This window comes from Lates calcarifer, linkage group LG6 (assembly GCF_001640805.2).
Source record: "Lates calcarifer isolate ASB-BC8 linkage group LG6, TLL_Latcal_v3, whole genome shotgun sequence".
In the NCBI taxonomy this organism is placed as follows: Eukaryota; Metazoa; Chordata; class Actinopteri; family Centropomidae; genus Lates; species Lates calcarifer.
Window position 1 is genome coordinate 17,590,748 of NC_066838.1, and position 17,064 is coordinate 17,607,811.

Below are 17,064 nucleotides of genomic sequence, written 5' to 3' on the forward strand. Positions count from 1 at the left end.
GCATCTTGCTTTAATTCAGACCCTCTTTCAGAGACACACACATAGAAAACAAAATTGTCTTGCCAGATACTAAATATTAATGTTTTTTATATGAAGTGGATTATGGAGAGATTTGGACATTACGTGATCATAAGTCAATGATAAATCCAATCTTCCCAGAAACCTTTTAATTTCCCTCACTAATTACTGCTACTTTGGATAAATTGGTAATTAATGTTGGCAGCATAGTTATAACACAATGGTAGGCAGAGCTTCTTAAGATTGGGATAACATAATTTGGTAGGGAAAAAAAATGAGTATTTGCTGTTACATATTTGGTCTTCCCTTGAAACGGAAGGTTTTTTGGCCAAAGAATGTGCTGTGACTAAAAATCTGCCAAGTCCTTTGTGCAAAAGAGTCCCATCTGTGTATCCTCAGAATCCCTCTCCTCTCAAATGGGATGTAATTGTTTTGTGATTAAGGTCTATTACACGCTGTACGACTTCCATTTTCAAATCATCACGTTGTCTTGCACTTCCTCAAAGAGGCCAGGGAAGTAGACTAGGGAAAACAGACGTAATCCCTGAAACTCTGCCTCTAATTTTCCTGCCTCAGTGGAGGACATGAATGGCGAGGCCCATTCTGCAGCATGATAATGGCGCTCTTCTGTCCGCAGGCGCCAGCACAAACATATGTTAACTTTCTCCATGACTTGAACACTGTAATTGACAAAGGTAGTGAGTGCCTGGAGTGGGCAGGAACAGAGGAAGAAAAAAATGTTTAAGGTGAACGATTGCGAACAAATAACAGAGTTTGTTATACTTTGTACATGTTGAAACATACAATACACAACAGTCAAAAGCACACTGCGACATAAGAATTAGATTTTGAACTATAACTATATAACTATATAACTATAGCTGCATTGTTCCATCTGAGAAGTAACATGCCACTAATTACAGCGTCTAGTCTCGTTCGTTAAATTTTCTATACCATAACCCCCCACCCTCTCCATAACCTCAACAGCACAACAATAAACAGCAAGCCAGACTTTGAGTGGCTGTGCTAATGATAAGGCATGACACAGTAAAGGAAAACAAGGTTGTTAAAAAGCAGATGTCTGCACCAGGTCACAGATGGGATTGATATTGACATGGCTGGAGGTGATATGTTGTAGTGTAGGTTCCACATGCAAGAGGAAAAATGTATGTGCTCTAATGAGTCTGAGTGGCTGGGGCTGCAGCTGTGGGGCTGTGGGGGATATTTACTCTATGCCAACAACATATTCGGCTCAGTCTGAGAAAGACACACACTACGTGAGCAAGGAGGCAAGGAGGCATTGTCTCTGATCAACCAACAGGTAGGTATACTGTACCAGCTTTATGTATAATAAGTGGAGCAAAGACAATAGATTTGTCTTAAATTGCTGTATCAGTGTAACTCAGTGTTATACAATATTTCATATCAGTGATTACAGTTTTGGGATTGGGTATTCAGCACATATTCTAAATTTGATGTCACATTGACTTTAAATTACTTTTTTTTTTTTTGATCAGTGATCATGCGGACAGTGGTGCTCCTCCTCATAATGGGAATAGTGGATCTGAGCATCGGCCAGCGTTACAGTCAGTTTCACTGGCTGTCCCACCTGCGTGCTCGGCGGCAACATGCAGGCTGGCAGGCCGAGGATGTGGACTGCCCCCTGGAGTGCGACTGCCCCTCAACCTTCCCCACAGCTATGTATTGTCACAGCCGCAATCTTCAGCATGTTCCCTACGTCCCCTCACATATAAAGTATGTCTACCTGCAGCGTAACCAGATCACAGGCATCCAGGATGGGGTGTTTAACAACGCTACTAACTTAGTCTGGGTTGTGCTGTTTCACAACCAGCTCAACTCAGACAAGATCGGCAAGAACGTCTTCAGCAAGCTCAAGAACCTGGACCGGCTGTTGTTGGATCACAATGAACTTACCCGTGTGCCTCCCAATTTGCCCAAGTCTATCACAGACCTGCGACTTGGTCACAACAAGATCTCAAAAATTCTCCCCAACTCATTCGAGGGGATGGCTGACCTCACTACCCTTCAACTCCAAGCTAATCTCATAGAGGACATTGGAGGTGTGTTCAAGGGACTGAAGTCTCTGACCATGCTGGATATGAGGAAAAACAAGCTGAGGAAAATCCCTGACAACCTCCCTGAGAGGCTGCACCAGCTCTACCTGGAGTTTAATAACATAGAGAGTGTGCCGGCTGGCTTTCTCACCATGTACCCCAAGCTGCAGTTTTTCCGATTGGCTCATAACAAGCTGACAGATAAAGGACTTCCATCTGGTGTCTTCAATATTAGCACACTGGTTGAACTTGACCTGTCCTTCAATAAACTGGAGAAGATCCCCGTTGTCAGTAGGAACCTGGAGAACCTTTATTTACAAGCCAATAAGATCAAAGGTATGGATACATCTGTGTTACTTTTAGTCATATATTATGTTCAGCTATTTGATGCTATGACACATAAAAGTAGTTGTAGCTTAAACATCTTAAAGAAATTTAAAGTCCAACTGGAAATCCACTATACCACTAACAACTGTTTGTTTTATTCTTATTTTTAAATCAATCATTATTCAAAAACACAACATAAAATATTTTTAACAATTTTTTTTGTGAAACAAGTCTTAATCTGTGTACATTTAAATGTTTTGATATATCATTTCCAATTCCTAAAGTAATGCTAACTCAGAAGTAGCTTTTATAATTGGGTTGGTTGACTCAGCCTGAGGCACTCTGCTGCTCCCTGAGTGATGTGATGTGAGTGATAGTGGCAGAAACATGGGTTAAAAGTGTAAACTGTTGTGCACTTTTGACCCTCCCAACACGATTGACTGGATTTGGAAAATTATTGCGCTGAATAAACATAAGGGAAGATGTAAGTTTGATCACCAAAATGTGGTCCATTAGTTGGTGAAATAGTATTTGATTTAAAGGAGCTGTACTCATTTTCTTCTTGTGCGTTCCTTATAGATTGTCAAACTTAAGTGATCCCAACATGCTTGTCCTCCAGCAATTTAATGCATCCCAGTTGTTTGTGTGATTTTTAACTTGAGTGAAGTTCAGACTTGCACCAGTTCACCCATACTGTTTCTGGCTGCCTTGTTTTAATAGTACCATTTAACTGTATTTGGAACATCCTCTGACTTCAGGCCGTATTTGGCAGATCAACTCCGTAAACCTTCTTATGTTTTCTGCCGTCTCCATCTTTTAAAGTTGGGTTTGCTACATTTGTGGCCACACCCAACAGTGATGTAACCCTGCACATCACTTTTGGGGTGTTGGCTGAGCATGCAATTTTAGCCACTAGATGGCAGCAAAAGCAGGATCTTCAAACTGTATCAATCTTTGAAATGTTGCCCGTTCCCCTGAAGTAGGGGTTTTCCATAAACACGTTCTTCAGTGGAAGCTCATGCACAATACAAACTTAATGAAAAAACAAAGTTCACAGTTAAAAAAAAGCACAATAAAAATAAACACTGTAAAACAAAGTTTAAAATAAAAGATGAAAATGAAAAATAGGAAAAATGTTATTAGTGTAATCAAGCAAGGGGAGACATTTTTATTGATGTGATAGCGTTACTCAGTGGCTCTGAGAATAGCACAGACATACTTAAAAGCCCCAGGAGGAATGTACTGCAGTGCTCATTTTTATTTAAGTTGGCTTGGTTTGATAACACATGATGTGAATGCATTTGTTGCTGCTTGACATAACTCACAGAATGACAGACTGAAACAACACATGGCCTCCCTTTATATTTATCTCCTCTTTGTGTCTTTCAGAGTTCTCCCTGAGCAGCTTCTGCAGCACAATCGACATGACAAACTTCTCTAAGCTGAGAATGCTGCGTCTGGATGCCAATGAGATCAGTGCCAGAGACATTCCTGCTGAAGCTGCCTACTGTTTGCGGCGCGTTGCCTTTATTGATGTGTAGTGCTCTCTCACTGATGTGTCTCAGCTCACTCAGGGTTTTTGCTCCTTCTGTAACACCCCTGCTTCTTGTCACCTGTCCCTATTTTTACCTTATGTCACTTACTGTCCTCACTAGCAAAACTTTGCAAGATGATGTTTTGTTAAACTGTTTCAAGAGCTACTATTATTATTCCAAATGATTAAACAGTTCCAGTACTAATAAACGGGAAATACCACAGATGTATAATCATGTATCCAGATGACAGGCATATGGATGACAAAGAGCAATGGATGACATCCTTTCAACAGACCAATTAGATTATCAGTTGCAGTATTCTGGCAAAATAATACTCAAACTCTTAATAAGTTGTAGCTGTTGACAACAAGTTCTGCTTGTGTCATGTCTGGCAAAATATAACCTGTATAAAACAACACTGTCATCACTGTGAGATTCAGTTTGGATCTTTGCCTCCACCATGTGGTACCAGGTGATAAAACAGTAAGATGGGCAGTGAAAATTTTCATTATTATTATTTGGCTAGGTCACTTTTTAACATGCAGTCAGTGTATTCACTTAATAATGGGTTTACTGGTTGTTGTTACATCTTTAGAATATTTTTACTTTAAAGACTGTTCATAATTTTCCAGCAACATTTAACATTACATTACATTATTTAACATTGGGTGTTTGTGTCTATAACTGATGAAAAAATATGTATTCCTTCTTCAGATAAGGCTCTATCTAAAAGCTAATCATTTGTTGGTTTCAAGTCTGTTATTACTGTATTAACTGCTCTATAATGTTTTAGTTTTTTGGTAGGTGTGTTTCAGTAACTTAAACTTCACTTTTGAAAGATTCTTGTAAGTTGTAAATTCTGAGCCAATGTGTTTTATATTGTATGTGTCATTAAAATGTGTACTTCACAGACAGAGTGAGTCAGTAAGCTAAGAATCCAGATTTTTGACCTGTGAATCGACATGATTCAGTTTATATCCACCCAGACAGAGAGCTATGAATTACACATTTTTACGCAAAGTGTAAAGTGATTTTTTTTTCATCTAGGAATTTGCCACTTTGTACCTATTATTACATCTGGGGGGGGGCGAACAATTTCCAGAGTTATTTGTCTCTCTAACTGTTGACAGTGATGTATTTTTAGCTCCAACAACATGTTCTGTTTCCTCTAATTTGAAGGTAAGAGAGGCAGAGAGGTTGGGAGAGAGAAAAAGGCGGCAGCCCTCTTGACAATTCAAACTGGTCTTAGGCAGTTCCCACATATTTATTGTTGAAGACAACTTGCCTTTTCATCTTCCACAGCTGCCTTTAATCCTCTGCAGAAAGGCACTAAATTGAATTATAGAAATACTTTCCTTGTTTTGTAATGGAGCAATGTCTTGGGATAAAGAATGGATTGCTGGTGGTGCAATGATGGTTTGCGCACTGATAAGCGGTAGCCTGTGAAATGAAGTGTGTTATAGATCATGTTATATTGCAGGCTGTGCATGGTTCTGCAGAGGCTGTGGAGCGGGGCTGTTTTTTTTTTTCTCCTCCGCTTCTTACGCAGATTCTTCAGAAACAAAATAGAGGCCAGCACACATGTACGTGATCATATGTGGGAATCTTTTGACAGAGTTTACTGATGTGGTCCTCTCTGGGACGCATACAATTGTTTCACTTTGTGGGGAATTGTCCAATTTATCTCAGACTCAGACGTTATGCAATTTATTATTACAAAACATCAGGCTGGGCCATCAGTGAGTAAACACGAGTAAAAGGCATGACGGTATTAGGGAATACACATGCCCCGCCTTCCCTCTCTCTCTGTATTATCCTGTTGCTTACCACTGCCACACATTAATGATTAAATGTCATGCATGCATTTGTGTAAACTGTAGTAGCAAACCAAATCCTGTCAGGCCCTGCGCAGTTAAGACATTTCTTTCAGCTGCAGCAGTGGCTGGTGTGCATCAATCATGATCGTTTCTCTCTCCTCTCTCTCTGCCAGTAACAACAGCCCAGTGTGTTTGACCAATAACAGAATATTCTCCAGAGTTCATGTTGAAACTATTCATACTGTTTTGCAATAAAACTTTGGCCATAACTTTTCACAGTTGGCTCCATGAAGACTGTGTATTGATTATCAGTGTAGGCTGATTATGAAGGGAATTAAACCACTTTCCAAAGCAGTGGGAACTGGGAAAGACCATATTGGCAAGGATAAAAGCATTTTTGATTCCTCATAAAGTGTTAAGTCAAACAGGATGTAGGTTATAAAGTAGCCTAAACCCTTTAATTAGGCTGTTACCTGTTCTTTAGATTGTGTTTATATATGAATGCATTGGTAGCTGAACAGCTGGAGAGCATTATATTTTGGATTTAGTATTTATGGTTAACTTTTATTATCAATACAGTGACTGAATAGAGTCAAACTAATAAATAAGTTGTGGAAATGTTTGGCAAACAACATTATAAACAGTTGGTTAAGTGGCAGCAAATTGAGACATATTAGGCTATTCAACATTTGTAACTAGTGTAAAAATAAAACTTTTTTGTGAACTTGAAAAGATATTTGCAAATGATAACGCATAAACATAATATACATAGCACATTATTCCAAATAAGGTCCATCTTTGCTTTCAGTCAAAGCGAAGCTTCCGATTAAATAGATGAGCATGATACATTACACACACAATACTGATATGAAAACTTGTTCATGATGGATAAAATGTACAGCTTCACAAGTGTTCCATCTGCTGCTGCAGTCATGTGCTCTTTACCACCTGAGGGGAGGAGAAAAACCCTGAAAATACAAAGAATATAAAGACCTATTTGCACTGCATTCATACTACTACACTGAGCCTGACACAGGCATTTGTGTAACACATTTAATCAGTGCCGGCTCCAGCTGTCTGACTGATCACAGCACTTTGATGTAGGTTAGAGGGATACTCACATTATTGTGGTTCCATCTCCATGTCCTGCAGCTCTCTGCTTTAACCCAAATGAAAAATGGATGCATTAGGATGCCTTCAATAAACACCGATCGTTTTCAATTTTACATAGAGGTCGGTGTTTTCTTACCTTGAGTTTGTGTCAGATCTTGATCTGTGAGGGTCATGAGTTCTCTGTTATAAGAAGTAAAGACTTGAAATTAAACCAGTGGACATATAGGGTGAGTAACTACAGTGTGAGTGACAATGTAACAGAAAAACACTTCATTTTATTCAACTTTGAAGTAACTAAATCACTGGAAAACAACATGGTGATGGACATTTGACAGGGTTGTATGTAAAGATTGAGACAAATGGACAGGACAGTAGAAGGCAATGCTGCATGAAGTAGAATGATCTCTCTAGATAACTGAATTTTTTCCCCTTGTAAAATGTTCATTATTATCATTACTGAAAACCTTTGTAACTGCCTTACAGCGGGTGAGTGTTTCACAGATTCACTTTTTAAAAGTCCTTGGAGATGTGATATTTAAGTTATTTTGTCTCGCCCTTGTAGACAAAGCAAAGCTAAGTCTAGGTTCCCGAGGTGGGTCAGAGGTCAGTTTGGAGAGGATCTCAGCCAAAATAAATATATCGTTTGAAGTTGTTTCAGTGCTGCACTTTAGGATTTTGACACATTGCTTCTCACTGCAGGCAAACTATGCAGTAGTAGTGTTGGGAATTCCAGGTCTTTTGAAAGAGGCAGTTTGTTTGGCTCTGGAGATTAAAAAGAGCCATATGTTTGGCTCCTGTTTGGACCTTCATCGCAGTTACAGGCTCGCCTTCAGTCAAGCTTTGATATTAACAATGCCATATTGCCCAAAAGGTGTGCAGATGGACAGAGCTTGCATGTGTCAGAGACAGTTTACTCAGGTTGTTACAACCTACAATATACATTAAAACACAGTCTAGGAAATGTTTCATTTGCCTTTGCACGGGACACTAAATGCAACTATATGGACTGCTTCGTTTGACTATGCAGACCAGCTGCTGTAATTACACAGTTAATTCAGCTGACAGCCATTAAAAAATCATTGTGCATAAACACCATTAAATATAATTTAATGTGGCATGACAATTAATTATGTTTGCTAATCCAGGCTTCATGGTGACAGAACAAATACTGCAGTTTTCAAACAGAATTTAGCCACAAGCGTCAATTTGCGGGTTCAAACCTTTTTGCGCTCAACAGAAGGAAGCAGCTCAGTCCTCCAGAATTAAAGCTGCAAGCAACAACGGGTGGGTTTTAGATTTGAGAAAACCAAGCAAAGTCACGTCTGCTACTTTAATTTAAGAAGGAGTGAGATCAAACACAGATTTGTTTAAGCGTCTTGATGTATGCAGAAAAAATATTCCAAATTCATAGTTCATGTGTCCATGTAGTAAATATCTACAACTTTTCTACCATGTAATAAATGCATTAGGGAGCTCATTAATCTCAAATCTACTCCTGTGCTGTTTATTGATATTTCCTGTGCGAAGTGCAATGGTTAGTACTTTGACTGAAGTTAATGACAAGCTTCTGAAAAGAGAAAAGGGATAATGCAGTCAAAGGTGTTATCGTGATGCGGAGCTGTTTATTGCTGTTTCAGCTACAGTCGATCCAGGTTGCACGGTATGTTTGATTTATTGTTATTCTTAAAGTTTACTATGACGTAATATAAAGTGTATTAGCTTTGCAGATGCTTCATTTGGGTGGTAGCATCAGGGATTTAGGTAGCTATTGTTAACCGTGTAAAATGTGTACCATACGACTTCTTTATGAAGTGGGCTAAGAAATGTGGTCAAATGTCAAATGTTAACCAGTAAGCTGTAATAAAACACCAAGTCAACTTGAGCTCAAAGATAGGAAGTCATTAAAATCTTGACATGTTTGATGAAATATGCCTGTTCTGTAATAAAAACCCTGTGTGATATATAGGTGTGTATTGTTTAGTATAGTTTTTTAAAAAAACTAAAGAAATAAGTCATAAGCTTTCTGTTTTAACCCTTCATAACCAACAATTCTGTTACTAAAAGTAAATTGTGAGAGAGACTTTTGTAATTATGCTATTGCTCCACAGGGTGGAGTTGGGATGAGAGAAATTATAGGAAAACAACATTTTAGCAAAAAGTAAGGTCTTTAATGATACAGATAGCTACTGTAGGTGAAAGTCACATGTAAGAAGGAAGTTGAGACCCCTGACCTTATCAAATAGTTTGTCTAGAATGTGAAACCACATAGATTTGGGTTGGGAGAGACATTGCCCAATTCAATTTATTCTGCATGTCCCAAAAAACTTTTAAGCATTTAAACCACCTTACAAACATATTGGTCTCCATGTAAAATTTTGAAAAAAGTCCTGACATGTTTGAATATACATATAAGGCATAATCTAATTAAATATGTCCTAGTATACATACATTTCCAGAACATAAATCTGAACATTGGATAAAGCCAGGTTCAAAATTCATGTTTCTTTCTTTCTTTTTGTTTGTTTGTTTGTTTGGTTTTTTGTTGTTTGTTTGTTTACATTTTAGAGTCAAAGGTTTTTAAGGAGTGGATATTGGATAGCTCCTTTTATTACTCTGATTTACTGCCAACTGTCCAAAAAGTACAGTCAACAGCCATAAAAACTGGCTGTGGTCTTAGGGATAAAATGTTATATAAATCAGCCTATGAATGACATATAAAGTAATCTCTCTGTAAAAACCTTCAGAATATAGATGAAATGAGATTGTCTGTCTCAGAGTATGTGAAAAAACTCAATTCCACCATTTACAGACACAATGTCTAATCTAATCTATATCAGCAAAAATATAGAACATCTAAAACACATCAAAACTGATAACTAAATAACACTACACGTTTGTCTCTGTATGTCAGCCCTGCAATCGACTGGCCATCCCTGGATGGATGGATAGATGGCAGACACACTTTAATTTAAAGTGGAGATGGCCGTACTTGCTGCTGTCTCAACCTTACTATTCCTAACAAAGAAAGAGTTGAGGCACTCAATTGCATTTTGAGTGCCTCCATGCTGCATTCGCTGCCGCAGGCTGTCACTTGACATGCGGTGGTACAGGGGGAAAAGCTTCTTCCCCACTTTCACATTAGAAAGGTCCCAGCACGGTGTTAATTGCTACCAGGTGTTTCCTCATTTTCCTCTTCCATACCAACACCAGGAGCTGCACTATTCTTATCTGATATCATCTCAGTGCACCTGGTGGTGATTCACAGACCGGGCCACACACCCTCTTTGCTGCCCCCTGCACCACTGCCTTACTTGATCCTGCAAAGTTTTCAGCACAGTCATTGTGTGTCTCTCTTGAGCTGTCAAATTCCTGCTCTGATATTTTTTGCTCTTGCTTGGCATTTTCCTTCAGGGCATATGCATGACATGCATGACTATCACCAGTTCCATAAGGAGGACTGGTCATAGCCACTCTGGGAAGGGTAATAAAGGTTTCATTCATTTACTCATTAAATGCACGTGCCAATTCTATAATGGGAACTGAAGCCTCTTTTTATCAGGTGCAATCAAGAGACTCTCTTATGTATGACTGTGTCTGCATCCTCCCTCAGCAACTCCACCACTTCTGGGTCAAGATCTGCGTAAGCCTATCTGATCTACTAACACTAAAATGAACATGAATGAGAATGATTATAGTGTATCACTATCTGTTCATATGGTCAAGTTTTATTGATACTGTGCACCTTTCTGTTTACTGTAGTGGCAGGAAGATAACATACAATAAGTATGTGTTTTGTAAAGGACAGGGGAGCAGGTCACAAAGCATTACTCTGGCAAGGAGTCAGAGACAGTAATAAATCTGCCACCATTAATGATATTGTTGCAGCCCCTAGTGGTAGACTATATGACTCCAGACTACAACGGAATATAAATAGAACTGAATATACTTTATTGTCCCCATTGCTCAGATGTGTATGTAAGACAAACTCTGTGAACAATTAGTCTATTGTCCATGTCTTGTCCAGAACCAAGTTTTCGACTGATCTTGTCCATTTGTAATAGAACTGTGAATGTCGGTGTCTCTGGGAGGCTGTATACCAAATTTGGTTTTTGGTGTCAAAATTCTAAATATAGAACTTGGGTGTCAAATTTCAACTCATTTGGACATTGTGGTAGAGCTGGCTTTTTAAAGTTTTTTTTGCTGTTAATTATAGTGCCTAATAAACAGCACAAACAAACGCGGCTAATAAACCGGCAGAAACTCAATAGGGTTCTATCCCTTCTGGGTTAGAACTGTAGAACTGTAATAAACCAGCACATTCTCCATAAACCAGCACCCCTTCAGGATTAGAACCCTAAATATTCACAGACATACATCTGCCCCATGTCACGTGTGATTTCCAATACTGTCCGCTACCTCATACGGCATTTTAAACCCTTGCTTTCATCTGTAGTGAGTGAGCGCACAGATGATGTTAATTAAAGTCAGAGAGGGTTTAATGTTTAGAACCTCGGCTTTTAGGGGCATTTGGCAGGGCAACATTTACCCACACACTGTGGCAAAAAGCAGGGTAGGCAGGATATAGAGTGAATGGGGTCAGTGACAAAAGCTGCAGGGGAAAACATGGCAAGCAGGCCAGCAATAGTATTTCACAAGTGGAGAATTATCCACCTCAGTAAATGTTTTAATTTGGTTTCTCTCTATCATTGTGCATTCACTACCAGCACTCCTTCTAGTTTGCTGCATGTATTTTGTCACTGTATGCAATAAGCTAAACAAGGATATAATTAATCAATACTTCCTGAGAGAGAGGTCAGTCCCACTTGCTTTCTCAAATTATCTGGTTTTGGTGTCTAAGGATCAATAAATAATTTCTGAAGATTTATGACAGGAAGCAATGTATTTCTCTCACTCACTAATGTCCAATGTTGCCTGCCTACCTGGTAAATGTTCCTTGTTTGTCTACTTATTACCTTGGTTAGCATTTGCCTGCCAAGAACGTAGGTGTCTACCTGAAGTCTGATTTAAGCCTTAATCAAAACCTGTCTTTAAGAAACCAGCTTATATTCACATTAGTAGCATATATATCCCCATACAACTGTTTGTGTGGCCATCCAGTATAATTTGAGGAAAAATAGTAATTGTACTGTGCAATTATCCTATATTAACTTGCAAGAGCTACTCAAACAGAGCAATTTGTTTGCTATTAATGACTGATGTAAGCCCCTTTCAGTTATAGTGTAGTGTGCTGAGAACCTATCCCCTCTCTCCCATGTGATCAGAGCCATCCTACCAGTCAATATAACTTTTGTTTATATAATGTTTGTGAAAGGACTAAACACAATGTGATGTTAGCAAATGCAGATGCCTCCACACAGGATACAGGGGATCCCTGAATGGTCTGATGCGTTTGCTCATATGCTATATATGCTATGGCCTTCGCAGTCACCAGATCTCAACCCAGTTGAACAACAATGGGAGATTTTGGACCTAACCCTAACCCTAACCCTAACCTGTTTGACAGCATTTTCCACCATAATCATAAAAACACCAAATGAGAGAATATCTTTTAGAAGAATGGTTTTCCATCCCCCCAGTAGAGTCCAGAGACTTGTAGAATCAGCAACAAGACACAATGAAGCTGTTCTGGCAGTATGTGGTGGCCCAACACCTTAACAACAAACTTTATTTTGGGCTTTTCTTTAATTTGATACCATCTGTATGTCCCAGACAAAACACATGCATCACATTAGCATTACGCCTACAATTACTTGACCAAAGCACTGGCCTCAGAATTAGTCTCCACATACACAAGACAATGTTCCTAGGTGTGTATCTGGGTCAGATGCAGGACACAATTTTTTCCACGAGGATTAATAAAATGTAGCTTATCTGACTTGACAAAGTGAACTCTAAATGCAGCCATAGAGCAGCTTTGTTTACCACCACCCCTGACTTTTAGGCTCTCTTCAAAAGCAAAACCATTCCCAGCTTCCCTATTAATTAAATTTCTTTATAACTCTCATTAGCCAGTTAGGAACTGGTTGCTATGTGACCTTGTCTGATCTCCCCGCAGATACAATGTTAAGGAAGAATACTGCAGACTGTATAGAAACCTAATATAATCAGTCCAAGGCCAGGTTGTAATTCAAGAAATTGATGTTTCTGCTTTTTTCCACATTTCATCAAACACTGTGCTGTTAGCAGGTCTGTTAGGATATTATTACTCTCTAAAGACCTTGTGTTTTTACCACGAATACTCTGCACCTGGAACTGTTTCAGTGACTTTATTTAATGGGATTCTTGAGCTCTTATTACACCTTTTTGTCTGGTTCATGTTTTTAATAGGGCATAAAAGCACTGTGGTTGTTTAAGTATTCTGTGAAATAAATTGTTCTTAAATTACGTTGGGATTGTGACTTTGGCTTAATGAAGGACAAGTCAGACGAAAACCATCACTCTGCGTCATACAGTTCATTATCTCAGTAATAGCTGATGGCACCAAAGAGCGGAAGAGCGTCAATGTGCTTCTTTTGCATTTGCAGACTTTTGTCCATGTGCTGCTGCGAAATAGCACTTCTGCTCTCACCAGAAAGTCCAGCCTCTGCTTTGTTTTGTTATGTTGGATGTTTACCAGCGAGGGAGGGCTGGTACTTCTGCAAGAGGGAGTTCCCCAGAGAGCAGGGCCAGGCTGCCAAGGCCCACTTTATTGCAATATGACTGGAATGCATGGCTAAACTTTATTAGGGTACATGTGATGTAGGAATTAACAAAACAGAAGCACTCGTACCTTTTGTGTGATGAGACAGTAGAGAGTAAGTATGAACAGCAGTCCTCCGCAGATGGAGGCGATGATGAAGCCAAGCTTGTACAGGTCTCTGACTGGTCGTCTCTGAGAGGCCTTCACTGACTTCCTACCATAACTGTCTGTAGAAAAGGGCACATAAGGTGTGATCTCAGTAGCTCCACACATCTGCATAATTCATCACAAGACTTTCCAGAGGGCTCCCACCTGTAAAATGTGAGGGTGACTCTGTGGATAGCTCTGTGGTGGAGCCAAAGGCTTCTGTGTATTCGTGCTGGCATCTCCAGTCTACTGGTGCGTCGCTGGTCGTGACCAGCTCCCAGTAAACAGACAGCACCTCTGAAGCCCTCTGTAGTGCCTCTGTAGGAGACCCTCTGTAGAGCGTCTCAAAACTCTCTGGCTTATCCTGTGGCAGATTCCGAGAAACATACCTTAAATACTTTCATATGTATTGCAGATTTATCTCCTCCTGCTGAGCAGTTCCCTGAATCACATATTTCTTTTTCATGTTTTATATTATAGAAAATCTAATCCTTCATCTCCGAGAAATAGGCCGCAAGTATACCACTCAGACACACTCACTCACCTCGACCTCCTCATTAATCTGTGGCACACATTTCTGAGAATAGATGTTGAGGATGAGAGCTCTCAGGGACTGAACATAGCCATCATTGACTGAACCCCGGCTATATTTGAAGTGGGTGGTGAGGAGCTCCAGGATCCAGGGTAAAGCAGCTTTTACAAAGCAACACTTGCTCTGTGGGAAATCAGAGCACGTGGCAATAAACATGAAAGCGTGATACAGTTAATGGAAAGTTTGAATCAAAGGTTTCTGAAGGAAACAGTAACAATAAACCTTACCAAACTTCTCCGTTCTATGAATGTGTAGGTTATCGAGCACCCACTTCTCAACTGGTTATCCATCTGCAGAAACAACAAATGTTGCATAGTGTGATTGATGTTTCTACTATTGTTTCAACAACTGTGTTACTGATCTAGTTTCAACACCTACCAGATGCCTGACTGTAAGCAGGTGCTCCCTAGTGATGGAGTGTCTGCATGGACCAGGGACCTCAGCCATATTCAGAGGGAAGCTCAGGAACATAAGCACACACAGACACTTTACCTGCAACTGACACAATCACACATTATCTTCACATCCCTCAACTCTTCAAGGAGGGTCTGACACACATATGAACATTTACTCAGCAAACTATTCCATCCGGAATACTCAAACATTATGCAAGCAGATTATGCATGCTAAATTTGTAAAATGAAAAAAACTCTCAACCACCAGCTCAACCAGGGCAACATTAAGAGCCAATGTGGCAACCTGACCTCAACAATTTCAGTATGAATGCACTCCACATAGCAGTCTCGCTCCGTCAGTGATCCCTCCCCAAATTGTGATTATCTTTCCTTCGTAAGAGAGCTTTCTTATAAATTATTTTGCAAGTTAAACAAAGTTAAAAAACAAACATAAATGAAATTTCCTCCTAAATTGTGCTATAACAGTATAACAAACAGTAGGCATCTGAGCATTTCCATCTTCATTGGAAAAGCTGTTCAATTACGGTAACAATACTTTCTTTCCATCCCTGTACATTATTTGTGTGTAACAGCTCTGCTCCTCGACTTAGGTCCTGATGAAGTATCAGGTTTCGGGTTGAGTGTGGGCCACATGTACAGCGCCTCTTTGCTGCGACACTACCAGTGACCAACGTTTAACTACGCGTGACCTCAGAAGAACTCAACCTAGTGTTAAATTAATTCCAGTTATGGTAAAATAGTGCCCTCTACCATGGAAGTTTGGCCTGAGAGAGCATGCACGGACTCCTCCAATGCCTGCTACCAAGCACCTTTTGGAAACTGTAACAGTAAAATGGGCTCCAGATGGACTTAATCCTTTAACTCAGGATTAAAACATGGTGACAAGCATATGTTCTTCACACTGCGGGCAATGTGTCTACACTGGAAGGTATTCCTTGATAATAATCACCTTGACTCTCTTGACCTGTCATGAGTTTGACAGCATTTACAACAAACAGTCTACACATATGCCAGCGAAACACTGAATTGAAACAGTAAAACATGATTTATTTGTTGCCTGGTCAACTTCTGAAATGCATTAAGACACGACAGACAATTCTTTGAAAGCCTCTAGAGACTAGAAGTATTGTTTTCATATTTTGTTGTCTGTTCCTCATATACTGCGGAGCTGTACAGTTTAACTCTTGTTTAGGTTTTTGAATTAAGTTGTTCAGTATGTGCATGCAAATTGATTACCGAGATCCAAAGGAGAGGAAAAAAATGTTGTGCCATTATGTTTTTAACTAACTATTAAAGCAAATTAAAAATAACTGATCTTGAAAAAGTGGCATTTGAAACAGAGAAGAAAAAACAGTGATTCTCAAAGTAAAACAAGATGCTACATGTGAACCGAAAGACTATCATGCCAGCCACCAAGTCTTATTGGGAACCCACTTAATGACTGATGATGACACATAATCAAATTAATGTAATCTAATAAAACTATTGATGTGACTGGTATGTGGCAAATGCAGGAGCACATGATGCAAATGTAACCTATCACATGATTTGTTTTCTCTATGCTGTCCATGATATCTATGTAGGTCAGCAAACTGCAAAATCAAGCATCAAACTTCATGCTCATACTAATGCATGCATGCCCTGTTCTTTCCTTGTATTGTGCTGAGTGTATTGTAGGATGTTTCACTGCATTAATTACAGAAAAGTTCTCACCTACCTTAGCTTTGCTCTGAATCAGGGTTGACACAAGGATGGTCATCTGGTACGTGTTTGACAGTGAAAAACACCAGACTCCTCTGTCACACACATTGAAGCAAAGAGATCCTTTTCATATATTCAGTTCCACTCCACAGAAAGGAATTTGCTTTTAGGTAAATTTGACACTTCGTCATGTGGCGTTGTTCTTCAAAGCATTGCCTGATGTGCTCCTCCTGCGCAGAGTGAGTTCAAACCGAGACTAACTGTCTCAGCTGACAGACAGCCCTTTTTAAAGACCTCCCACCTCTCCTCTGTTTGACAAGATACAGCGTCCTGGTCTCTGCAGATGTGTTATAACACACTGGCTTTTGGGTTGTCGATAGACTGGATAATGTATTTTGGTTCTGACAGGAGTCCTCATAAGGAAGTATTTAAAACATTGTATACTGGACAAAATAAGCTTGGGGGGGCTTGGTAACATCTGTTCTTGTTCCCGTTACCCAATCCCTTGAAAGCAACTTTCATTTAAAGAACTGTTCCATACATGAACTCTTATAATAACAATGTTTATCAGGGGCCATGCACTCAGACTTTCCTCAGAAGAATAAATGCTGTAATAAAATAAG

The 17,064-nt window shown here is 39.5% G+C and overlaps 2 protein-coding genes across 9 annotated transcripts; one reads left to right on the forward strand and one right to left on the reverse strand.

The window, feature by feature from the left end:
• The first annotated feature begins 1,540 nt into the window (after nt 1-1,540).
• On the forward strand, nt 1,541-6,064 carry fmodb (fibromodulin b). The gene is made up of 2 exons (XM_018686047.2): nt 1,541-2,429; nt 3,810-6,064. The coding sequence occupies exons 1-2, from the start codon at nt 1,541-1,543 to the stop codon at nt 3,959-3,961; spliced, it is 1,041 nt and encodes a 346-aa protein (XP_018541563.1). The 3' UTR covers nt 3,962-6,064.
• csf1b (colony stimulating factor 1b (macrophage)) lies at nt 3,983-16,724 on the reverse strand. Of its 8 annotated transcripts, none has more exons than XM_018686053.2 (9): nt 16,458-16,724; nt 14,703-14,816; nt 14,552-14,614; nt 14,277-14,447; nt 13,898-14,096; nt 13,676-13,812; nt 7,022-7,065; nt 6,894-6,928; nt 3,983-6,740 (listed from the first exon to the last, which is right to left on the reverse strand). In XM_018686053.2, exons 1-8 carry the CDS (start codon nt 16,497-16,499, stop codon nt 6,895-6,897), a joined length of 804 nt encoding a protein of 267 aa, XP_018541569.1. In that variant the 5' UTR covers nt 16,500-16,724; the 3' UTR covers nt 3,983-6,740; nt 6,894. The 8 variants fall into 8 exon arrangements, with proteins under 8 accessions (XP_018541569.1, XP_018541568.1, XP_018541565.1 ...); XM_018686052.2 differs by having other exon boundaries at nt 6,894-6,931; XM_018686049.2 differs by having other exon boundaries at nt 3,984-6,720; nt 6,894-6,931; nt 14,703-14,822; nt 16,458-16,722.
• Nucleotides 16,725-17,064: the final 340 nt, after the last annotated feature.

Bases quoted from the DNA above. Each gene is read 5' to 3' on its own strand.
- fmodb (XM_018686047.2), top strand. From the start codon at position 1,541: ATGCGGACAGTGGTGCTCCTCCTCATAATGGGAATAGTGGATCTGAGC. The intron at 2,430-3,809 runs GTATGGATACAT...TGTGTCTTTCAG, and splicing joins ACAAGCCAATAAGATCAAAG to AGTTCTCCCTGAGCAGCTTC.
- csf1b (XM_018686049.2), bottom strand. From the start codon at position 16,499: ATGACCATCCTTGTGTCAACCCTGATTCAGAGCAAAGCTAAG. The intron at 13,813-13,897 runs GTGGGAGCCCTC...CCTTTTCTACAG, and splicing joins GTCACCCTCACATTTTACAG to ACAGTTATGGTAGGAAGTCA. The intron at 6,932-7,021 runs GTAAGAAAACAC...TTTGGGTTAAAG, and splicing joins AGATCTGACACAAACTCAAG to CAGAGAGCTGCAGGACATGG.